Consider the following 25,972-nt stretch of genomic DNA (forward strand, 5'->3'; position numbering starts at 1 on the left):
AAAAAAATTTGATCAGTTTTTCACATGTTAAAATAATTATTAAAAATATAGTGTTTTGAAACATTGTACATATAATTTTGAAGATGTTCTAATTTTAGGGTTTTCTTACTAGAAGATTAAACCTTCCTGATATTTTTAGTTGCATTGTTGTCCTTTTATTAAATATTTATCTAATTCTAAAATATTTGAAAGTACTGCTTTGAAAAGCTTCACATTATGGGAGCTAAAACTGTTCCTCTAGGTACTGTCCAAATTTCAAGATCCTAGCTCAAATTGTAATGGTATTATAAAAAAGACAAGCTTAAATAATCTCCCTGTTAAAGGTTTTTAATTTAATTTGTTATTATTAATTTAATTTAATTTGATTATTAATTTAAATAAATTTGTTTATTGATAAGTTTTTGTTTAATAATTGTTAATTGTAATACTAGCCTAATAATTTTGTTTCCATTTTAGCCTTGACTGGCATCCTAATAACGTTTTACTCGCTTGCGGATCTACTGATTTTAAAACTAGGTAAAATATAATAATTTCATTCTATATCAATTCTAATATCAATCTAGGCCAGACTTCAAAAATTGCATAATGACTTTAAATATTTTCAGGGTTTTTTCTGCATATGTTAAAGAGATTGATAGTAAACCGGAACCAACTGTTTGGGGTTTCAAAATGCCTCTTGGACATGTCATGGCAGAATTTTCAAATAGTATGTATAGTTCTCTCTTTTTTTTAAATACTTTTTTTGCAAGAGAGAATCAAGAAGCTGCAAGTGATATTATACTAATTAATTAAGTTCTGTCATTGTCAAATAACATAAAAAATAGTTTAACACCCCATTAAAACCTTATTAGAAAAAATTTCTTTTCAGTTTTAATAAAAGAGATAAACTCTGAGTATGAATAAATACTTATCTTGTATTGCTCCCTAAGTATTGCAATTACATATTTCATTATTACTCTGTTATCAGTCACTTACAAATTCATGCTTCTGTTTTTCATAGTCAAAAGAAGTGGAACCTAAACACATTCATTCCTCTTTTTCAAACATCATTATTTGTCTTGAATTAGTGTCATAATACCAATTAAATGAAATAATGTCCACAACATCTCATTGAATCTCATGAAATCTGAAAATAAAACTCTTGAAGTACTGATGCTACAAACATTTGATTTTGAACTGATATTTTGACTTTAAATCTAAAATTTGAATTTGATACCTAAGAGAAGGTTTTTTTTTTTTTATATTCCTTTAAGAGCCTTTAAGTATTGTTGTATTATTAAAGTTGAATTTTTGGTTGCAAGCAAGAGAAAAATTTACAAACTATATCAAATTTCTAAAATTCAAATATTTATGGTAAAGTAACAGATTTTTTTTTCGAGTTCGAATGTGAAAAGATACTGTTCCATCTAGATAACGCAAGATTACATGTGTTTACATATGCCAGTTTGACTTGTTATTGGCTCAAATAAGATCTTTTATCACACCTACCATATAGCCCCAACATTACTCACTCTGACTTCGACCTCACACCTGCAGCTACACCTTACTGATACTATCTTTGATTCAGCACAGGACTCGAAAATGCAGCCTATCTGTTCTTGGAGTTGTAGGTTTTGGATTTCTACCAATACGTTAGCAGAAAATCCTCGATGTAGAGTGGTGATCACACTGAAGATACTGCTTTTATGTTTGTTTTTTTACTCTAACTTTGTTAAGAACTTTTTTTGGTGGGGGCTTTCTCATTATGACCTGATAGCTTCATGCAAGTGGTAGATGAATTTTGAGTTGGATTTTCATTTAGTTCGTTTAATTACTTAGTTTTTAACATTTTATTTTTTGAGACCTAGAAAATTCTCTGCAAAAAATCTGGAACATTTTGTGTATTGCATACATCTACACAATAGAAACTCTTCTGATTTTCTTTTTTAATTTACAGGTGGATGGGTGCATTGTGTTAGCTTTTCCGCCGATGGATCAAAACTTGTTTGGGTCAGCCATGACAGTACTGTTTCTATATGTGACGCAGAAAAAAATATGGCGTAAGCTTACATCTTTAATTTCTTCTTTATAAAATGTTACTACTTATTGGTTTCCTAAAGTTTTCTTAAGGACTATTAGAGAAAATTCAATTCTTCATTCCTTTTATTGCGTAACAGAATTGTTAAAAGCCATCTGTTAAGCATATAAAGAATAAGAAAAAAAAAAGTTGACTAACCATAAAGAAAACTGAATTTCATATAAACCTAATCTATCGTCTATCTAAAACATTGAAACTTTATTAAATATGTATATATACACAAATAAAGAATTATAGAAAATAAATCTGACTGAGGTAGCATATTCAATTCCTCCAAAATAAGTTGACTGAAATAAAATAAAAAAAATTTTAAATTGACATTCAGAAAAATTAGATAAAGGCAATGCATAAGCCACCGACTAAATATTAACATTCCTCAAATATGCAATTTTGTGAAAAGGGGATGTTACCATAAAAGATTGTTGCAAACGTTAAATTTTATCACCTATCCAAATTTTAATAAAAATTTGAAAATATTTTGGTTAAACTACACTTACATGAGGAAAATGTTAAATTAAGTATGTTTTTAATTAAGTCTCAGTCTGATTTGCTGCTAGTTTAGTTATTATAAAGTGCCAAAGCAGTTTATTTTCAGTTTAAAAGATGATGTATTTTTGAAACAATTAACAATTTCCTGTTTTACTCTTAAGTAACTGTAGCAAGAATTATGAAAATTAAATTAATCCATCTAAATGTTCATAAAAGTTACATTCTCTCCTGTTTCTTCTAACATAACCATTTATTGTTTAACAGGTTAATTACTGTAAAAACCCAGTTCCTTCCCTATCTTGCATGTGCCTGGACTTCTAACTCCACTATAGTCGCTGCTGTAAGTGTTCTTATTTTTTTTAATCTGCTCATGTTTTTCTTATTTAACATTTAATTTTTTCTAGTTTAAAGGTTGGTATTTTTTGAAAATCAATATTTCTCTTCCTACAAAATTCAGACTATTCAATGTAATATAGAGGTAGGGTAGGCCAATGAACAGAAAAGATTGGCAGGGTGGAGTTCCACTTTTAACTCCCTTTACCCTGTAATTGATAACATGTGTTGCTCATGCGTAATGCAAAAATACTTATTGTTTTTTAATAAACTGTACAACTAGAGATGGGCAATGCCATGATACAAAGGATAACAAAAAAATAAGCCTTTAATAGTGTGGTCCTCGCCACTTTCACCAGTCTTGTCACCAGCATGGTGAGATAAGATCTTCAGGTAAAAGTAACCTTGTGAAAAATATTATCCGTCAGGTGAAGAACTGCCACTTACCTTTTCAACCTCTCCACTAGCTAGCTTGATCGTAGGACGACCGCTATTGTTAAAGTTTGTTCATGTTATACTAATTTTATGTTTGTTGAATAAAATGTTCTAAGAGAAATGACAATTCATATTCTCTCCAACAGCATCTCTCCATTAACAAATTTCTTAAGTTCTTATTAACTATTTAATATGTGAAATGAAAAATGGTAGTTTTTATGTGTTTTATAATAAGAAAAAAAAGTTTATTAAAATTTTATTATAATTTGCATTAGTAGCATCAGTCACAAGGGGTTTTCCTCTATTTGCAATTTTCTATGTGCAATTTCATGTATATTTTTAATGTTTCCAGTTAATTCGAAATTTAAAGTAAAAATATGATGTTTTATTATGTAGTACCAGTCAGATTTTATATTTTTACTCTAAATATAAACATTCATAATTTTGATTCCTTTTTCTTAGATGCATAACAATATCAATATATTAAAAAAGCATCCAATATAATTAAAAAAAAAAAATTTTTTTTTCGATATTTATCAGCAAAAAAAAAGGTTTAAAAATGGAAAGTATATCAAAATGTAATGTTAGTCACCATGGAATCACCGAAGAAGAGTTTGTTTTTACAAGTTTTGCTACACATTAGGCTGATAGGGGAGTGGCAGCAGACTGTTTTTGCATTCCTCATTTTTTTCATCCCTCCACGAAGAGTTAGATCTTCTAGTTCTAAAATGCCTGACTTTTTATTAAACAAGATAATCAAGAGCCTACTGAATGTGGCAAAATGTAGATCTAGCAATATTAGATAATAAACTAAAGGAATATTGGTGACAATGACATAATAAGTTTATTGAGATTTTAAATGCAGCTTTTGAAACATGCAAAGTGGCTTCACCATGAAACTGTAACTGTTCTTCTTTTCAGGGCCATGATTGTTGTCCGATGTTATTTCAATATGATGGAATGAAATTAACGTTTGTAACTAAATTAGATAAATCTCAGAAAAGAGAAGTTGATGGATTTAGGTATGTAATTCTTTTTTAAATTTTATTTCATTGTTATTTCTGTTAAGTTTTATTATTGATGACTGCCTTGCTCTGTTTTGTATTCATGTTCTCAATGGCTTAGATATAAATAATTTTGGAAGTAATGAGTTTTTAAAACTCTCATCATTTTACACTCAGAAAAACTTACCTGGTTTACCTTTATTATTTAAAGTTTTATTTGGTTAAGAATTCATCCTGTTATTTGCATTGCATCTCTTTAAAATAAATGAAATTTTCAATAATGGTTTAGTAATGTGATTGGTGATTAAAAAGTTTTATTAAAAATTAATGTTTATAAATTCTAACTTGTAAAAATATATTGTTTTCCTTTTTGATGAAGCTGAAACTTCCTTTCAAGTGAAGCAGATTGTAGATTAAAGTTTGTACAGTGTTCAAAATGAATAAAGGACCTCAAATAACTTTTAACATAATGTTTGAATTTTCACCTACTTGGACTCAATCATAATGGTTTGAGGGTCTCACCTCAATTATGCTAGTCAGATGATGGTAGTTCAGAGGATAGAATGTTCGCCTTCCAATTAGATGAACCAGGTTTGAATCCTAGCGATGGCTAGTCTATACGGATTCCACACTCGGCTCGCACCCACCACAGTGCTAATGTAAAATATCCTTAGTGGTAAAGCGGATCATGGGTTAGAATCCCCTTGCTGTCAGACTAGCAGTGGGAGGTTTTCATGGTTTTCCTCTCCATGTAATGCAAATATGGGTAAGTTCCCCAAAAGTCCAAATTTCACCCAATACTTGAGGTAGGAATTCCTTTGTCTTCTGGATTGGGTTCAAAATTACATGGCTACGGAGTTGAACATTTGTAGTCGTAAACCCAAAATTAGATCAACAGTTCTATGACGGTTATAAAATAAAATAAGTGCATAAAATATTTTAAGTTTTGAAATGAGACATCGTATTTTCTCTACATAAGCTTACTTTCTTTCAACAAATTTAGATTTTTGAATAAGTGAAAAAATGAAAGTATTAGACTCTCAAAATAAGGGATGGCCATGATCTGGTTAATAGGGTTCCAATAGTACAAGCAATAGATACTTATTAATTGAATCGTGTTTAGTGCAATTATTTTTTTAACTATAAAATTTTATTTTTACCCGACCATTTATTTTCTATAATTAGATTTGTTTCATTCATTAATTTCAGTGCTATGAGAAAATTCCGTGACATGGATAAACGTGCCATTGTTGAAAATAGTGTTGATACATTGTTAGACACAATTCATCAAAATGCTGTAACAAGCCTACAGATCTATGCTGGCTCTAAAACTGGTGTATCTAAACTATGTACAACAGGAATTGATGGTAAAATGGTCATATGGAATTTAAAAGTAAGTATAGATCATATATTTTTTTTAATCAACCGTCAATTCATAAGTGAAGTTGGGGGAAAATAAAAAGACCTATTTCAGAATTTCATGTCATGCAAAGTTGTCCAATATCATGGGTGGAGCAGAATTTAAAAAACTTTGAAATTCAATAACATCTTTCTTTCCACTTATATCATATTCTCTAAAAATATTTTTTTTAAAAATTTTTTTTAAAAATTTTTTTTTTTTCATACTGAAATAAAAAGTTGTAGATTTATTATTTTAACATGCTGAATTAAAATTGCTGCAACAGAGAAAGGATCAAAAGTCTAACTTTGTGCAATTACAAAACTTTTAAAGCTTGTATTCAAAATTATAAGTTAAACATAAATTATAAACTAAATTAATACAAAATTTGAAATTAAACGTAATTATTTAGAATAATAATTACGTTTAATTTCAAATTTTGTCAAATTTTAATAAACAATAAATAAAGTTTAAAAAATTTTTTTATCTAATTCATTAGTTTCTCTATTAGTTAACTATCACCGAACACGGTTATTGCTCTTCATTCCTTATTGTATTTTTTATGACAATGTTTTCCACAAGAATGCAAAACATTTTGTTTACAAAATAAACGATTATAGTAGATTTATGCAAGATTATTGTAGACCTCTTATTTTCCCTATTATTTCCTGCTTGTTCTCATTTTTTTTAAAAAAATCATATGTCCTTTCTGCTATTCCCCCTTTGAACATATTTCTTGATAAATATGAAAAAATTTAATAGTATAGAAGAGTTTCCATTATTTTGGCCACCCCCTATATATTAAAAAAAAGCAAACATTCTATTTCTAAAACACATTTTAAAAAATTCATACTATTTTTAAACATACAGTAAATTAACTGATAAGCTCAGCGAATTTTTCTAACAATGACTCCTCCTAAGCAATTGGGAAATAATCCCTTCTGTTTTTTACCTTAAATCAAATTTCTTTCAATATCTCAAAATCAATAGTATACTTTCAATATCACAAGTTTACTGACGTTGTGCCACATTTTTTTAAAACTCTGAACTTTTTGCATTTTTATATTGCAGGCTCTTGCAGAAGCACTCCCCAATGATATATAGTTTGTCAAAGGAACAACACCTTCCCCCATATACCCTTTACTGGTGCTGCCATTCGGATGGAGACAAATCCTCATCTGGCAATTGTTGATTATCATCTAGTTGATTGAATTACAGAGTTATATTAATATTGAATGAAATGACCAATCAGTAGGGCTGCATTATTCACATTCTAAAAACTCATTTGTATAACTACTTTCCAAGTGGTGCAATTAAAGTTTTTATTTGAATTGCATGTCACTGGGCCACAGCCTGAATGGAAATTTAATTATGTTCTAGTCCGTTATATGACTTTAAAAATAATTATAGATTTTGTGGAGATTCCCTGCCTAAGTAAATTGCTTTCTTATTCTTTTTATGTTATACAAAAAGTGCCGATTGTTACTTAGGGATGACAACTATAAAAATTTTTTGAAAACAGAAGAATTCTTGACCCCCCCCCCCCCCCCCTCTTGTGAATGGTTCATTAATTTTTCATTTAGAGTCAAAGCTTTTTTTTCGTGTATTTGATATGCATTATTTTATTCACTCTGATGGTATTCAATTAAGTGTTATTACTGATTATATTCTTTGCTACAGGAATCTCTCTCTCTCAATTTTATATGATCTAAATTGCCAAATAGTTAGGATAGAATATTGTTCACTTGATGAAATGTTAAATATTAATATAGTTCTTTTACTTTTTATGTTTTAATGCTGTATAAAATATGTTTGTTTTAAATGTTATTAAGAAGATTTGATTTTAGATTTAAAGATTTGATTTTTTTTTTTTTTTTTTTTTTTTGAAAAATGAACCCTATTAAAAGTTAATAAATTTAGATTTTTTTTTTTACATGTATTAAAATGGATAATTGACATTTTAAGTATAAAATCGTATTTTTTAACTCTTACTCATGAAAAGATTTATCTCTAATTTTACATTTCTCTAACAAGGTTTGAAATTTATTTTGCAATTGATGTATTAAAGAAGAAACTCTGGTAAAATTTGTATATTTACCATATTTTGAGAAATGCAAAGGACATGCCTTACATTATTAATATCAACAGTTTTTCTAATAATTTCTTATTGTTTCCTAGATTTAAGATTATTCTGCCAATTTGACTCCCATATTTTAGTTCTGCTAGTTGAAGATATATTGATAGTTCAAGACATTTTTGTGACTTTTGAAATAGATGAAAATATGATTTAGTTGATGTCTTAATCGAAGTACCATCAACAGGATCTTTAATTTATTAATAGAGTGTTTTTAAAATCTCTCTAACTGTGTTATTTAATTTATTTATATTATTCAACAATTATGCAGGCTGTAATCCTAAACCTTTAAGAAAAGTCAATGTGAAAGAAAGTTATAATTTAAAGAAAGAAAATATTGATTGAAAAGGAATTTTACTCCCTACTCTTTGGTCAGGAAATCATGCTTTTATGAATTCACACCTCATCTAATTTCATGTTCAAATTATTGATTTTTTTTAAAAACAAATTTTTCTTTGTTTCACAATATTTTGTATATTTGTATCTGTTCTTTTAACTTATTGTTGCGTCTTCTAGAAATTTTGAATTGATATGAAGTTTTGAATTATTTTTTCTTGTTTTTATTTTCCTCTTTATCGGTACAAGAGCTTCAAAAGCGATTTGCTCTTGCTTTCAAAGGTGAAGTACACAATGCCTGTAGAGATCTAGAAGTGGATTTTTAAAATCAAAACAGCTGCAGACAGTTTTTAATTTTGCAAGCAATATTTTGTCTCAATAATTTATACACAATGTGTTTTGTAGTTGTTTATTTCGTTACTTTAAATGTTAAATAGTTTTCAAACTTTCTATTACTTTTTTTTGTATGTTATTAGTCGATATTAAAAATTTACGTTTGAAATCTTAAGAGACAATTCAAAACATTGTAGTAATAAGTAAATAAACTAATAATGTAAATCAATTGAATTCAAATAAATTGTTTTTTAACAAATAAGCCTCTTTATTATCCACACATAAATTTAAGGAGGCTTATTGCCTAGTTTCTAATTGTTATGATAGTGGCTTGCACAGATGGAAGCCAAAGCATCCAGTCAAAGGGGGCTTCCATATCAACGACTTAATCTGGTACTAAATTACTGGTATTCTTTCAAAGGAAATTTAATTTTCTATTAGGTAAATCGGTTAGAGCGAAATAGTGTCTTAATAAAATACAATTTTTTAACAAATTTAACAATGAAGTTTTTAGTTAGAAAACTTTAACAACAAATAACTATTGAGAATAAAGAACAATTGCGATCATATTAAGGCAATTAAAATATCAAGTTAAATATTGTTATGAATCCTTTGATGCTAAGATTTTCCCTTAAATTTAATAAGCTTTTTTAGAGCATTTTATCAAGAAAATTTGCTCTAAACATCCTAGCATCTTCCAAAATGTATGTTAATTTATTATTTTTTAAAGCTTTTCCACATAATTATCCCCTTTCCGAAGGTGCACATTTATCCCAACTTTCTTGACAGTTGAATTTTTCATAGTTAGAACTGATAGTAGATATTACGAAAATTTAGTCATTGGTCCTACTGGGGAATCTATTATCACACCAGTGTTTGTGTGATCATCACCTGAATCCTGCACATACAAGGGGAAGATTACTTTTAAAAATTATCGAGAAAAGTACAAGTATTTCAGTTTAAAGAAACAAGTAAAAGTTTTGATTTTAAAAAGTACAAAACAAAATAAGTAACGATTTTATAGTACATATCAAGGAAATCAAAAATTCTAAGTAACCGTGTGCTTTCATTAAAAAATGTTACAAACTTATTTAAATAGTAAATGTCGATAACATTGTGAAACCAAACCGGTAATCAAAATTTTATGTTAGCATATAATAGATAGTTTTATTAATTTTAAAACTACCAAGAAATTTTATTATCGGAATTTGTAATAAAAAATTTGTTTGTACAAATTCGATAAATATTGTTTTGGAGTAAAAAAATTTATTCATATACACGGATCATACATAAAAATGTATTCATACACACTATGTATAATTTGTATTATATTTCATTTAAAGTTTTAAAAAAAAAAAAAAATTATTTAAAAATAAGGACAATTTTTTAATTATTGAATCCACTCATAATCAAAATTTGAGCTCAAAAGTTTTATATTTATCAAAAGTTTTTTTAATTTATTCATATGATGAACTAAGTGTTTATTTGGTAAAAGGAGAAAACTTTTTTTTAAAGCATACTGTACTTTTATTAAATGAAGCATGATTTTTATATTCTAAATCTTAAAAGGCAAGAAATTTAACTTTTGTACAAAAAAAGGTTTGGTTTAGTAACATCAAATGAATTATTGAAAATATTAAGAAATGACACATATAGTTACCAAAAGCATTGGTTGTTTTATCAACACTTTTTTTCTAAGGGGGTGGATGTGCATGCCCAAAAGATAATGATACCGCCACCGATCTCGATTCATAAGACCATTAACAGTTTGTCTCCCCCCCCCCCTTCCCTGAATAAAAAGTAATGAAGTACAACAAAAGTTTTAAAAAACTTATACAATTAGTGGATGATCCCACAGGTAAAATCTCAGTTAATTCCTATCTTTCTTAAATTAAATTGAAATTTTAAAGTGATAACACTTGGTGATTCTTGACTGCTCCAGAGATCTACATGAGATATGTAGGTACTAAGTGATCGAAGATTATGATATTGAACAATAAATAGAATAGCGCGAGAAGGGCATTAGCTTGCCAGTGACGAAGACGATTCCGCTTCACCAACGATGAAATCAAGAGAAATAAAACTATTAGGGAAAAAATTTAGCAATGTTTAGTTTGTTCCCGCGACCAACGAAAATTCAAAAAAAATTTCAGAGGGTGGAAAATAAAGCGTGAAATTGAGAATCTCTAGCAAAATGCTTGCTCATGCGAGAATCCAGCTCAGTATACGCACATGTGCAAATATTTATCAAAGATGTAAATTGATTTGTAAAGAAAAAATATTTTGGAAAAGGGAAAAATCTAGCACTTTATAAACCCTCCTCCCCAAAAATTGTCCCGCAGTGGACTGATCGTTAAGACACGGTTCCCAGCAGATCACCGAAGTCAAGCATCACTGGCTGCGGTCAGTGTACGGGTGGGTGACCACTTGGATCAGCCTGCGTAGGGACCGAGGGTGTGCGGTATTGGTCCTCGTTAAACTGTTCTACACTTCAATCGCAGGTCATCTGCCACCAAAGCGGGGTTCCATCCCCTCTGCAGAGGATCAAAATTGTGACGGCATGTCTTCGGATCATCCTCAGGGATGTTTCCCAGGCCGTCGCCAATAGCCCATTGTGCAGTTCTAGTGCGACGTAAATGAACAACCTCCCCAAAAATTACCTTTAAGGGTTTTTAAAAAAACGAAAATAAATATGCTTCTATTAAAAACTCTAATCACCCCGTGACCCATAAATATTCGATGTTATATTTTATGCCGGCGATCTAGGTTGACGAATCGTTTGTTAGAATTTTCCAGAAGCCCAGTGACATGGTACATTTCCATCAATCGTTGTTTCGGTACATGAAGTCCCTGAATGACAAGTGGTCTTGGAACACGTGATTGCAATCAGACCATAGGACCCGGTCTATGCCATTATGAAACCACCTGATTGCACAGTGCGTTGACAATTTGGGTCCATGGTTTGAGGGGTCTGTGCCACACACAAACCCTCCAAACAGCTGAAATCGTGACTGCTCAACAAATATGGTGACAAGGGCAGGAGAGGCACTGGACATGACGTTACACTGTTTTTGGAAGGCTCGTTCATATTATAAAATGCTTCTTCGCGAGCATGCTATTTTTAAAACTGCTGTGAGGTAGCAACTGGTAGGTTAAGTTTAGCCAGCGATATCGAAGCTCATTTTGAAAATGGCGAAAACGTCAGCCGGATTACCCATTAGGCCGTGGAATGGGGCACCTCGAAATGAATTTTTTGAAAATAAATTTTAAAAAACTCCAAGAAAAACAACTTTTAAAAAAATTCAATTTCAAATATATATTAATAAAATACAATAATTTTTTATGCATGTTTATCATACTTATGAGAATAGAATTTAATCTGAGGGCCCCAAAAATTTGAATGGCCTAGAACCCGGCCTCGCTTAATCCGGTACTTGTCAATATGAGGAAAAGTCACAGCTCTGTGAATAGCAAAAGCGTTTGTGGTTGAATATTTAAAAACTTACAATATTGTATTATCTGGCCTCGTAAATATTTGCAAACACTGAGAATAAGACTTATTTTGATGATTTTCATCAAGGTGATTTTTAAAAATGGTTAATAACTTAGATATGTTCAGATGCAGAACCTTACACAGATAAGAATTTGCACAATAATCCATAAAAAAAATCTAAATTAACCTTATAAACAACTTATTTCTTGACGAAAACAATCTATCGCCGCATACCAGAAATTTCAAAAATTTACTATAGCATAGTACCATCTCGAAAATGTTCCTTTCCATGATAATGGCACACATATCAAATCAAGGATTTGGGTACTTTTCCAATTTTTTTTTACAACAATGAAGATAAAAATAACAGTATAACTCAATACTTCTTTTTACACCTTATCACTGAATAATAAACCACCTTTTCTTTCTCCATGAAGCTATCTATGTATGTTACTTTTCGCTTCACCATTATTTTTTTCGTCTTTCTCAAAATTATTTTCATTCTATTCCTTAATTCTTCTTATATAAAAAAAAAAACCTTATTCATAACTTGGGTCAGCATTTCAAAACATTGGGGGGAAAAAAGAAACTGAAGCAAATTTTGACACAATCATACTAATTTTGTGTAAGCAAGCACGACCTTTCAATTTTTGCTTAAATACACGTGTAATAGAAGCAACAATCCCATTTTTTTTCATTTCAATGTGTTATTATTACTTGATCATTTTACAATAATTATGTTCGCATTAAAATGGATTATTTTTAACAGAAAATACATATATAACTTTATAAAAGACTGATTTCAGTCTTCAGGACTGAAGAGTGGCATCCTTGGAAATTATCATTATCTAAGGCAGATGTTAAGTTCCTCTTATTTCTTTTTAAAAAAGAAAGCAAACGGCATCTTAATTTTTTATCATGTCGAAGCATGAAATATAACACTGAAATATTTTAGAATACAAAGGTGTCTTAAATTACAAAAAAAAAGAGACAAGAATGTTCAATTTTTTTCTTTTATTTTATACTCTAGGTCCTCCAGCAAATGGCATTGCTACTTGTAAACCTGGAATTTTACCAACATCCTGAAAAAAAAGTAATAAAAATTGTAAAAAACAATAGTTACAAAAATATAAATGTTAATTTTGAGAAGAGATTAAACATAAAGAGCTGTATAAGTTCCATGCTCCAGCAGACGCTTTCTGAGACACATGGAAATTACAAGAGCCCTTATCAAAAGAAATAATGAATAGTAATTGAAAATAATAAAAACGTAAAAGGAGATACAGAAAAGAAAATAAGACATATGTTAAGAAAGATACATTGAATAAAATTCGTCCTGCTTCTTTGTCAACCACAAAATGTAATTAAAAACAAATATGAATATAAGACTCAGAATTATCCAAAGAACATTTTCTAAAAACATCCTGCTTCTTTGTCAACGGCAAAATGTAATTAAAAACAAATACGAATATAAGACTCAGAATTATCCAAAGAACATTTTCTAAAAACATCTAAGAGACTTTTCTGAACCGCACATATAATATAGGACTAATTTTAAAAAGCACAGAAACTAAAAAATATGTATTATAAAAGCATATTCTTTTCCTAAAATATATTTAATTTATGAAATTACTTTAGTTTGGAACTAAATTTTCAAGATCAATACATAGCACATATATATACAGTCGAACCCCGCTATAGTGAACCGCCTGCGGACTCAGTAATGTGTCCACTATAACCGATGGTTCACTATATCCAAATTTTTTGAAGAATATTTTTTGCATAAGACAGTTGAATTATTGAAAATTGGCTTTGCAATTTTGCATAAGTTATTTAAAAAATTATTAACTAATTAACAGATAATAAAGCAAAAATTGATGGAAAAAGTAATTACGTCACTAAATATTAGTTTTATTTTCACTTTTTATGAAAACAATTTGTGATTTTTGATTGAACACAATTCGATTTTGAATTAAGTTCATCAATTTTCTTATCTACAATGTGCAAAGAATGCAAGATTTTTACATTTTGAACAAGATTTCGAACCATCTTAACAAAGCATCTTCTACGTTTACTCTTTCAGCTCCACGCAGTTTTTTTCAATGAAACCATGTTTTTGTCGTATGCCGCAAGAATTGCACTTCGATTTTTCCAAATGTTTGAAACTGTAGATTTTGACAAGAAAAATTCCTTGCACAGTGTCGATTGATTGGTTCCATCATCAATACGCTTTACAATTTTAACTTTGTCCTCTATCTAAAACACTTTTCTCTTTAAGAGAATTTGCCATTTTCACTGCTTTTGAAATAAAAATCTTGTCTCAAATAGATAATGTAAGAATATGAAGAGAGCAGCTGTAGAATGAGTTAAATTGTTCCCCTTCTTGATTGTCAAGTGGTGATTTGTAAAGAATATGGTTTGAACAGATAAGAAAATTCCAAAGATTCAGCAGGTGGCCAAGTTAACTAGTTGTATAGCAAGCTTGGGGAAAAGAGATAAAGCAAGGCTTGTCAGGGAGGGGGGGGGATATAAGATAAATGATCTGTTTGACATTTATTACAGTATAGTTAAAAGTGATAAGCATAAAGGAGAGTAATATGACACATTTTATAGGAATGCATTCATTTTCAGTCCCAACACCTGCAAGTTTAAAGATGGAGGACTGAAAAAGGTATTTAAAGAAATGAAATTTGAGTCCACAATAACCGAGTTTCCAAGTTCTAAGCTGTTCACTATAAGCGTTAAAAATAACATTATTTAAATAGGAGTACGGACGGGACCGCTAAAGAGGTTCACTATAGAGGGGTTCGACTATATATATATATATATATATTAATAAACAAAATGCAACAACTACATGATCAGGATCAATAACTAATTTCTGACAACGAACTCTTTCATTGATTATATCCAGAAGATGAATTGAAGTTCGGAAAATTTTCCAGTTCTATTTCAAAGGGTGGAAAAAGAAACCTAAAATCGAGAATCTCATGCACAATGCAGCAGAGTCGCATGAGAGTGCAAGAATGCTTTCTACAAAATTCAGCTAAGTGCAAGCACATCCACAAGTATTTCACCAAACATGTAAAATGATTGGCACTTTCATATGGTATGCCAAAATGGATTGTGATTGAAAATGTTGAAAGGAACAACATGAAAACCATTTTTTTTTTAGTATTTTGGGACTGAAACCAGCATGGTAAAAAAAAATCGTTGTGGAAAAGGGGAGCACCCTTAAAAAACACCCTATGATAAAAGCACCTATAAGGGTTTCTAAATATCGAAAATAAGCAACATTAAGCAGTTATTAAAAACAATATGCACTCTAACTACATAATTAAGGTATCTAAAGGATGAAAATTTAATTAAGTATTAAATGTGTCACCTTTTAAAAGATTTAAATTAAATATGTAATTTGTGCAATTCTTTTGAGAAAATTTTAAGAACTTCTTACTAAAAGGTTTTTACTTGATTGTCTTATATTGAAAAATAGGAAATCTTAACAGGGATGAGATTAGCCAAAAGGCAAAAAAACTGAATTTCCACGATAGTAAATTTTACGCAAGCACAACCCTTTAATAAATTCCTCACTGTTTAATGTAATAAATAATGTGTTGACTTACAATTGTGTACTAATCTATTATTATACAAATGATTACATTGATACTTAACATTTAGTGAAAATAAAAATTACCAATTGAAAAAATGAAGCTGGAAATTATATTTTTCCTCAGTTCACATAAGAGACAATTATTACTTGAAAAACTACCTTTTAGCAAATTAAAACTACTGAGAATATACATTAATATTTCATTTCTTTTAATAAATGCTGTTACATGATTTATAGCAAATATATCAGTAAGATTACTTTTTAAATTATATTGGGAAAAAAACTTTAACAATGGACCGAATCATAGTGTTCATATTATAGTCTAATCTAACTAGAGCCCTCTGAAACATATCAATAACAGTGAAGTAGAAACATATAGTAACTCCTTAACATACAAAAATTGCTATTTTAGTTTGAAAAATTACATGACAATTAGCAACTGTTTAGATAATTGTTTTTTATTTGATAAGAATTTTGCATTTTATAGCATAAATAACAGCAATTATAAATAAAATTTTGATGATGAGTTAACTCTTTTTCCAAAAAAAAAATAATAATTTAAATCCCTTTTTAAGTGATTGCTTTTGTTTGCTATATCTTTTATGTTTGCTATATTTAGTCGTTAGTCCATCTTCAAACATCTTGTAACAAATCCCATTTTTTCTTCTTTGCAAGCACAGAATGTAAGTTTTGAATATATTCCCTTCCAGTTTCTTTGATGTTGTAACACTTACATATACTAATAATCGTCGTCAGAAAAACAGTCACCTTTATAGTAACTAATTTTAAAAAAAATTTACTTCTTACAAGAATCGCGATAGTTGATCTTAAAATTGCGTGAATATGAGTAACAATTATGGATTTTGAAATCACATGAATATGAAACTAGATATAAGATTTTGAAAATGAGAAAATACAAACTGGGATATAGAATTTTTCAAAAGCGTAAATACAAATCACGATTCATAATTTTTAGATCGCGTAAACACGAATCATGATGCGTAATTTTTAGATTGCATAAATAAGAATTATGACGCATAATTTTTAGAATGCGTGAATGCGAATCCCAATGCCTTATTTTAAAATCACGTATAAATATGAAAATCAATGTTTGATATTATAAACCGCATGAGCAAATCAAAACATGAATTTTAAACTTGCGTGAATACGAACCGCTACATAGAAAAAGGCGTAAATATGAATCACAATATCGGATTTTTAAATCTCGTAAAAAAGAATCACAACATACAATATTCAAATCGCGTGAATAAGAATCGTAACACGCAAATATGAAAAGCTATGTTGGATATTAAAATCGTGTGATAAGAATTGAGATATTAGCAGATTCCAGGCTTGAGACCTCTAAAAGGCTTGTCAGAAGCAGCGTCATTTGAACTTTGAAAATCGGATCTGAAGGGCGCGTAAAAAAAATTCGGAAAATCTTATCTGCTGCATGTAAAAGGGGAGATAATAGCTAAAATAAGTAAAAATGAAAAAGGATTGGTAGCTATGTAGTTTGAATTTTCTGTTTCTCTTTGAAAATCGGTGAATTTTCTAAAAAAGCAGAATACTTATAAAAAAGTGAAATTTTTAGAAAATCTGAATTTTTGATTAAAAAAAAGCTGAAATTAAAGAGAAAAGTGAAAAAATCGGAAATCCACTAAAAACCGGAAAAATCTCACCCCTGTATCAAGAAAATTGAGGTCCAGAATTTTTGGTATTATAAAAGCCACCAACACTGTTAAGGATGTGTAGCTTAATGTTATATTTTGTTTTTCTGTTTTAAAGCTATAAGAAAATTTACAAAGCGTACAATGAAATAAAAAGATATAACCATAATTAAACCAAGAATTATTAATGAGGGCAATTTTGCATTACACAGGGAAGCAACTACTAACTTGAAAAGAAACAGGCTCAAAGATCAATGCTTTTGAACTTAATGCACAAGAAATTGGATAGGACAATTTTTATTTATGAAATAAAGAATAAAAATAACATTTGTGAGCACAGAGCCTTAAAGAAAAACAAAAATTCCTCGACATACCATTTGTTTCAACATTTCATCAGTATCTGGATCAACTTCAATCACGTCCATGTCAATGGCAGATACCTCAGGCACATAATTATCTCTCCTCTCTCTTTCTTCTTCTTGCAGTTTGATAGAAATACCTCTAACGGGTCCTCTTTGGATACGTTTCATTAAATGAGTGACAAACCTGAAATACATGAACAATAATTGCAAACAAGACCGTAATTCAAATGATAAGATCAGTAGTATCCATTTTTTTTTTAACTAAATGAGCAGTTTTTTAGCAGTTAATTTATTTTTTCTTTTTATCTATAGAAGATAACTCATTTTTATACATAAAAGTAATAGTTACAAACTTTAAAGAATAGAAAAATGCATCCAATAAATTGTTTTCTTAACAACATATAAAAGAATAAATATGCGGCAGGAAAGGACACATTTCTGTTTTCACACTGTATGTTGACATTGAATAAAAAGAGTAAAAACTGAAATTTATCATAATATCAGAATTTCAGAAACCATGAGGAAACCAATTGCAAAAGAAAAAAGATCAAAACATGATCACTTAAATGCAAGATTCAAAACTTCCAAGCCATAATATCATATAGACATGTGATCAGGGTTGGCAAGTTATTGACACATGACAGTTTTTACCGCCATGTCAAAAACCCCTCTGTCAAAAATGTCAAAAACACATAGTTTTGGTAAAACTGTAATTTTATTTGAGCTTAACTGCTTGTAATTTAAAATTAATTCATTTTTGGGCAATCAAATTAGAAAAAAAGTTGTTGAAAGATATGTAAGAACAGATTCTTGCATTTTCCCAACATGATTATATCAAAACATACTATTTGAAGTAAAATATTAGGATACTGAACAAAATTTTTAACATTTCGAAGCATCATTTTGTTTGGCATATTACATTACTGAAGAATGTTAAGATTGATTACTTTCACTCATAAAATCTTGCTTTGAGAAACACGTGTACACATAAAAAGAAAGCCTCATAAAATAAACTTTTCTCATCAATTTTGCTTTCAATATTTTACACAGAAATGAGACATGAAAAAGTCTGGAAATCCTTGCAACATTGCAATAGCCTTTTGTTATCATTATCCTCAATGATCTCGAATCGTCATTAGTCTCGAATTTTGGACTCATCCATACTAAACTCAGAAATCGACTAGGCAATGAGAAATGCGTAAAATTAGTCACTTGCTTCGGCACATTGACCCCAACTACTGAACACGTAATTTTGTTTGTAATTAAGTTTTGTTTAATGTGCTTTTTCAACTGAATAAAAGTTTTTAACTTGACAAAGTAGCAGTAATTCTTGACTTAGAGTTTGTTAGTAGTTACAATGTTTTGAAAGTTTTGTTTAGCTTATTTCTAATATTTAAGAACTGCCAAGTTTTAAATTCTTGAATTTATTAATAGTTCCAAACTTTTTTGTTTGTTTGTTTATTTCTAACAATTAAGAAGTGCAAAATTTTGAATCCTTTGCAAATCAAGCATAATGATAAAAGTATCACTATTTTCAATAAGTATGTTACAATATTTCCGTATGAATGTATATCCTTCTATAAGAATACATGTATATAGGTTGCAAAATCAATAGCAATCATTTACAACATTCATTTATAAAGGCAATTATGTGAAATAATATATTGTTCACTATATGCCATAAATGAAAGAAAACAGTAGGTTTTTGACGGTTTTAACCACTGTCATGTCAAAAACCAGTTTTTGACGACAAAAACCCAACCCTGGTTGTGATTAATAGACTGTTGCAGCATCTTTTGTTTCTTTTCTTATTATTAGATGTTTATGCATGCTGTTACTGTCTATAATCTGCCATTGGAAATTTTAAATATATATATATATTTCAAACAATATTGAAAATTCAAATCGTGCATTTGAGTATTAACTTTTCAAGGCAATAACTCCATGAAATTTTGGGCAGTTCTTGCTATTGATCTTTTCATAGTTTTTAAATCTGATATTCTTTAAACGACATTATTTATGACAACCTAACCTCAAAACTTAACACATATTTGAGGAGTCCGATTCGCGTGATTTCGGCGTCAATAAATTATTCGGCAATTACTACTCCGAATTTTTTTATCATGGTGATTATTTACAAAAGGCGAAGAAATAATTTGTGCTCCCCCCCCCCAAAAAAAAAGAAATGCGAGAATATCACCCATAATATTAGAAAAAAATTATTACACGTTCAATTAAAATATATTATATTGTTTAGTTTTTTTAGTAAACACATCGCTTTTTTTTTTTTTATTTAAAATGAGTAACACATATGTTTGTTATAACTGAAAGTATCTTGCAGAATGCAGAAAGATATTAGTGCTAGAGAGTTTTGTCGCAGATAGCTCGAATAAATTCTGTCATTGGGATTTAATGTAAAGGAAAAAAAAGATTCGAGCACAGATTTAAGGTATCTAGCTTGTTAATAAGTGATTATAGAATTACATGATTTCCTTTTGAAATACTACATTAGAAATTAAATAAATCTACACGAATACAAATAAAAAATGGCAACTACATCACTTGCTACTCATTAAAAAAAAGTTTGAAAGTTTTGTTTCTCTCTAGCAAAACTGCATAACAAAGTCATCATCGCATGTGAATGAGAACTTAGTAAGAAAAAGGAGGGGGATATTTATCGCCAGAATAAATAATCGCCAAGTTTTGTGAACTTTCAGACAGTGAAAATATAAATCGCAGAAAGAGACCATTTAATAGAGTACATTTCGTAGCCACACACAGGCAAATCTGTTTTTTTTTTTTTTTTTTTTAATTATTGTAGTCGCCGTAGCGGATCATAGTATGCAAACATACCTAAAAGAATAAATGGAACAAATGCCTTCTTAAAATTTTGCATAAGCTTCTAAAAGTAAATTTTAAATTAAAGGAACTCTCCCGAATAATATAAAATATTGAATCCCGGATCTCTGTGAATCAGTACACATGCCTAAATATTTTTGATCCCTAGGTTTCTCAAGATTTAAATTCATTATATTGAGAAAAATACATTTTCCACATTTAAATCCACATGAGCAATGCCACGACGGTCATCAGGTCTGAACAAAATGAAAATGGTTATATTCTGGTTCCAAGAATCTTACTCAATTAAAAAATAATTTAACTTCTCTAAGAATAAGTAAGTTGACATTGGTGTCAGATCATTGCAGGGTTCGCCAAGTGGGCCCACTTTGAAAAAACCCGCCCGGGTTTTATTGGGCGGGCCCACCTTGAAAAAACCCACTTGGAACGATAAGTGGGTTTTTTCAAAAAAACATTTTTTTTTTTTACTAAAACTTATTGTTTCGCATTTACTTTTATATAATTTATTGTGCAGCATAAATTTGTCAAATAGAGTTGCATGATTTATATGATTAAGTTTTTAATATTAGTAAAGCAAAAGAAACTCGAATCTTCATATAATTTTATAGTAGGTACCTGCTATTGAAAACTTCAAGTGGGTTTTTTTCAAAAAGTAATATTTTAATGATATTAAATGAAATAAAAATTTAAATAATATACTCTGGAAAGATCAATTTTTCAAATATTGTTGCATACTTTATATATTAATAAACAGGTTATTATTATTAATTCATATGTTTAAAAAAATTGAAAAGAAACAATTTTTTCTTTTTTTTACCACGTGATACATTAACAAATTCAAACAGTTTTATTTTCTGGCTTTAAAAAAAAAAAAAAAGAAAGAAATGCTAAAACTTTTTATCAGAGAACTTTTTAAAATTATTTATCTAAAAATGAAATCATTTTCCTAGGGTTAATTACTTGAAAAAAAAATGGGACAAGTAACTGATACTTTTTATAATTATACGTAGTTTTAATTTCACTTTCACCTTATTATAAAGACATGTAAGACCATTAAATATTTATTTCAGTTTTTTATTCAACTCAAGTCAGATAAAATTTTAGTTTTTACTGATTATAAATATTTACTGATTATAATTTTATAATAGGTAATATCCATATGTTTAATAAATATAGTAAATAAATGTGTGTAAAAACAAAAAAATTAATAAACTTGTTCCATTTATGTTACTGCATTTATATTTTATAATTCCTAATTTAAAAAATTATGAAACATAATGTACTTAACAATAAAGAAGATTCAAATATGTAGTGATAATGCGTTATTTAAACTTAATATAAAATACATATAACCAGGGTTCCCCAAGTGGGCCCACTTTGAAAAAACCCACTTGGTGTTTTTTTTCACAAATTGTTTTTTTTTTTTTTAATTTGGTTCAAAAAGAAGTATCTCCTAATACTATCATTGGACACATCATTGAAGTTAACAAATATTTTAGAAATATGCATCAAGCACATGGATGATCAAATGAAAAAAAACTGCTTGATGACCAAATGATACTAGGTGGAATTCATATTGTGAGCACGTAAAAACTTTTGACAATAATTACCATAAATATGAAGAGATTGTTCTTGAACATCAAAATGAATCTAATGATATGTTGGGCTTTACCATAATAAATAATGTTGGGCTTTACCAATAAACTATCAATTGGGAAAAACAGATATCAATTGTTTCTTAAGCTTTAAAAAAGCTTCAATCAGAAAACATTTCAATTTCAGAAGCTGTTTAAATATGAATTAACTTACAATCGTGTGATGAATTAGAACCCCATAAACATTTTGTAAAAAGATTCAATCAGGCTGTTCAGCCACATCATTTATTAGCATATGCATCCTGGATCTCGAAACAAGGGGACAATTTTTAAATGATGAACAAGACCAATTAGCAGAAAACTGTCTTTCTAAGCATCATCCAGAATTTCTGCCACGTGTTATGGCATTCAAAATTTCCGATCCTGAATACTTTCCAAAATCAATGATGCTCGACACTGTTATTCAACAGTTTTCATCAAAAAATAGTGGAAAATTATGGCAAAAAAAAAAAATAAGTAAATAAAATTCATTGCTTCCACAAAGTTTCTGTCAATTCTTTTTTATTTGCACTCAGCACCAGCATCCTCTGTCTCTATCGAAAGACGCTTTTCAACTTTCGGTTTGGTGCAGAGTAAACTTCGAAATAGATTAGGAATAGATAAAGCTACAAAACTCGTAAAAGTGTATCACCATCTAAGAGAGAAATGTAGACTCTTTGAATCTGCTGTATGATAATAATAATAAGGGAAAAAATGGACCTTTTTGTAAGTTAACTCTTAACATCTGCTGACAATTTTTAACTATTTGGAGAAAGTTTATCACAATTAAAAAACAGTTAAAAATTAAAATATTACTTTTAAGATTTTTTAAATATTAAGATTTCATTTGAATACAATTTATTTTGTTACTTTTAATCATGTTTAAAAATATTGAAAGCAAACAAAAAAATTTTTTATTAAGTGATACATTAAACAATAATATAAACAAATTTAAAGTTTTATTTTCTGATTTTAAAAATAAGCTATAACTTTTTATGTATGCTTTTTAGTGTATGTATTTTAAGATTAATTTGTCTTTTGAAACTATAAAGTTTAAATGTATCTAAAAATGCATATATTTATCTAAATATTTGAAAAAAGGGGCAAGTAACTGATACTCTTTTAATTATACGTAATTTTAATTTCACTTTCTATTAATCGTATTATAAAAACATGGAAGACCATTAAATATTTATTCCAGTTTAATTTTACTACAGGTAAAAGTCAGATGAAATTTTAGTGTTTACTTATACAACTCTATTTAATGGATAAAAATATTTTCACAGTGAAATTTATGAGCACTAAATGAAAAAACCCAAATTCCCCGGGTTTTATCAAATAAAACTCAATTTTCCCCGGGTTTTTTCAATAAAACCCAGGCGGGTTGGGTTTTTTCAAAAATCCCCGGGTTTTTTCAAACCCTGGATCATTGTGGTTCTACTTAAGCTTATGAACTATTATCTGTCTAGTTACAAAATAATTTGTAAGAGATGAACAGTATTGTTACAAATCTTAACCAACTGAAAAAAAAAATCTTCAAAAAAAATTTACAAATTGCTTCAATGGAATATTTAACAGGATTATTTACAACATATATATTAAATTTATAACATTGAACCAACAATCAATATTCTATTTCAAACAGGGAAGGGGTTTTGGACAGGACAGGTGGGTTTTACTGTCTTAAACTGACTAAAACTGTACTTAATTGTCTTAAAGCGTCCAAAACCTTGAACTTTGGTAAAAGGTAAAAATTCTATATGTGTAACCATTGTACACATAAAAATTACATTACATGTATACATAAATATTTGAAATTTTTTATACAACTTACTTTAACTTAACAAAGGAAAATAATATAATAGGAAAAGGTTTATAATTTTTGAAGCTCCACAATTCATTGAACGGCAAAAGTGAATACCTTATCCTTGAAATATAAATATGCTTTTAATACTGTTTAATTATGCTTTTGCATAAGGATAAATAAAGCAATATTAAATAAAAATAATAATTGTTTCAAAAAACTAAATTTGTCAAAGTCAAACTTCAGTTATGTGCTATTGAACGTTAAGAGGACCAAATGAACTTGTGATTAATCTTCCTTTGTTTGTAGTTTAAATTGAAGAGTCAAACAATATTGATAAAACATTACACTTTTAATAACAAATATTCTCTAGTAGATTTAATTATCAATATTATTAGTTCTATGTTTATTTTACCTTTCAAATATTGTTCAGATAAAATTGTGACATAATTTGAGTAAAAGAGCTTTGGACAATGGGGTTTTAAGACAGTTTAAACCTTGGATTAATCCATTCTGTCCTAAACCTTACCTTGCCAACCCTGATTTCAAATAATCGAGTCAAAAATTCTATTTTGAATAATCAATGAATTGTATACAATTAAAACACAGATATACTAAAAGTCTAATGCTGTACAATTACTTGTACGGTAAAATGTTCTTAAGAATACTGAAATAGATTTTATGAAGAAACTTTACCCTGCGATTTTGTTTCGTAGCTTCTTGCTAGGAATGATGGCAATTTCATCGCAAATCCTTTTGTTTGTGTGAAAATCAACCGTCAGGCGAGTATAATATTTTTCAATGATGACCCGAGAGGCTTTTTTTACGGTCTTTGTTCGCACACGACCCTAGAAATTATACAAATTACAAAATTAAAATATACTGTTATATAAATTTAGTTGTCAAGTAGAACTTTATTAGCTGTAATTAACAAATTGCTAATCAAACAAATGTTACAGTAACGTGTTTAACTAAAGATATATATTAGAAAAAAGGAAAACATTCATTTGGTGATAGAATGGATAATAATTATGTGAAAACCATCTTAACTGTTTAAGATCAATACAAAAAATTACAAATGGAATTAAAGGAAAAGATAATTCTCCATACTTAAAATATACCAATAAACAAATTTAACTGTAAAAAAACAAAGATTAATAAAGATTACAATATGATCTTACCATCTTTCTTCCAGAAAATTAGTTCAACCGACGATCAAAACAACATGAATGCAATAGATTGTTGCCAAAACGAACTAAGTAAATACCGATATTAGGGGCGGTGCTAAAATTCTTTACTTTTGGTCATCAAAATGGGCTACAGATGGCGTACAAGCGTACAGCAGAGCTCTTTACCTATGGCAACACTTTGCATGCCTTCACCTTGTTTTCAGTTTCACCTTTAGTTTCTGTCTTGATTTTCAAATAGATTAAAAACTTTTAGGTTATGAAACTATATGGAACTAAAAACAACATTGAACATAACTCTAAAGAAAACGTCATAGAAATTTACGAAATACTTTTCTCAATTAAATACGAAAAATATTAGGAAAGAGGGAAGTAACGCAGTACATTCATAGGAACTGAAAAGAAGAAAAGTGCCGAGACATAAAACTTCTCTTCTTTCCGAATGGCGTATTCGAGCATTGCAATTACGAATAGGGCATAGAGAAAGCAAGTTTCTCCAATCTAAGAAAAGGGATAATCTCTTCTCAGTGCATAACAAAATATCACTTATGCGAATGTGGAGCCAGTGCGAGTGATCTCTAATATCATTTAGTATGCCATGATGGCGATAGTTAGAGAGGCACGTTATTCATGTCACACTGCAGCTGCACAATGGATTATTGACAACGGTCTGGGAAACATTCCTGAGTATGATTCGAATAAATGCCATCACAATTTTTAAACCTCTGCAGAAGGGATTGCATCTTGAAGTCCCTTCCTTAATTAAGACATAGATCTGAAGAAGAAGGAAATCTTCTCCAGATCCCTGTACCC

The 25,972-nt window shown here is 29.0% G+C and overlaps 2 protein-coding genes across 7 annotated transcripts in view; one reads left to right on the forward strand and one right to left on the reverse strand.

The window, feature by feature from the left end:
- Arpc1 (Actin-related protein 2/3 complex, subunit 1A) overlaps positions 1-8,802 on the forward strand; it is a 57,565-nt gene extending 48,763 nt beyond the window's left edge. For all 6 annotated transcript variants that reach the window (XM_087149778.1, XM_043044452.3, XM_016066290.5 and 3 more), the window contains exons 6-12: positions 457-516; positions 606-706; positions 1,937-2,039; positions 2,831-2,906; positions 4,256-4,356; positions 5,548-5,731; positions 6,809-8,802. In XM_087149778.1, the coding sequence (XP_087005904.1) occupies positions 457-516; positions 606-706; positions 1,937-2,039; positions 2,831-2,906; positions 4,256-4,356; positions 5,548-5,731; positions 6,809-6,841 (658 nt within the window). In that variant the 3' untranslated portion in view covers positions 6,842-8,802. The remainder of the gene's footprint in view (positions 1-456; positions 517-605; positions 707-1,936; positions 2,040-2,830; positions 2,907-4,255; positions 4,357-5,547; positions 5,732-6,808) is intronic.
- A 4,230-nt stretch (positions 8,803-13,032) lies between these two features.
- On the reverse strand, positions 13,033-25,197 carry RpS17 (ribosomal protein S17). Its single transcript, XM_016066294.3, has 4 exons — positions 25,154-25,197; positions 24,669-24,820; positions 17,688-17,859; positions 13,033-13,115 (listed from the first exon to the last, which is right to left on the reverse strand). Exons 1-4 carry the CDS (start codon positions 25,154-25,156, stop codon positions 13,053-13,055), a joined length of 390 nt encoding a protein of 129 aa, XP_015921780.1. The 5' UTR covers positions 25,157-25,197; the 3' UTR covers positions 13,033-13,052.
- Positions 25,198-25,972: the final 775 nt, after the last annotated feature.

Source organism: Parasteatoda tepidariorum, chromosome 8 (assembly GCF_982258835.1).
Source record: "Parasteatoda tepidariorum strain Cologne lab strain chromosome 8, Ptep-v5.0, whole genome shotgun sequence".
Lineage (NCBI taxonomy): Eukaryota > Metazoa > Arthropoda > Arachnida > Araneae > Theridiidae > Parasteatoda > Parasteatoda tepidariorum.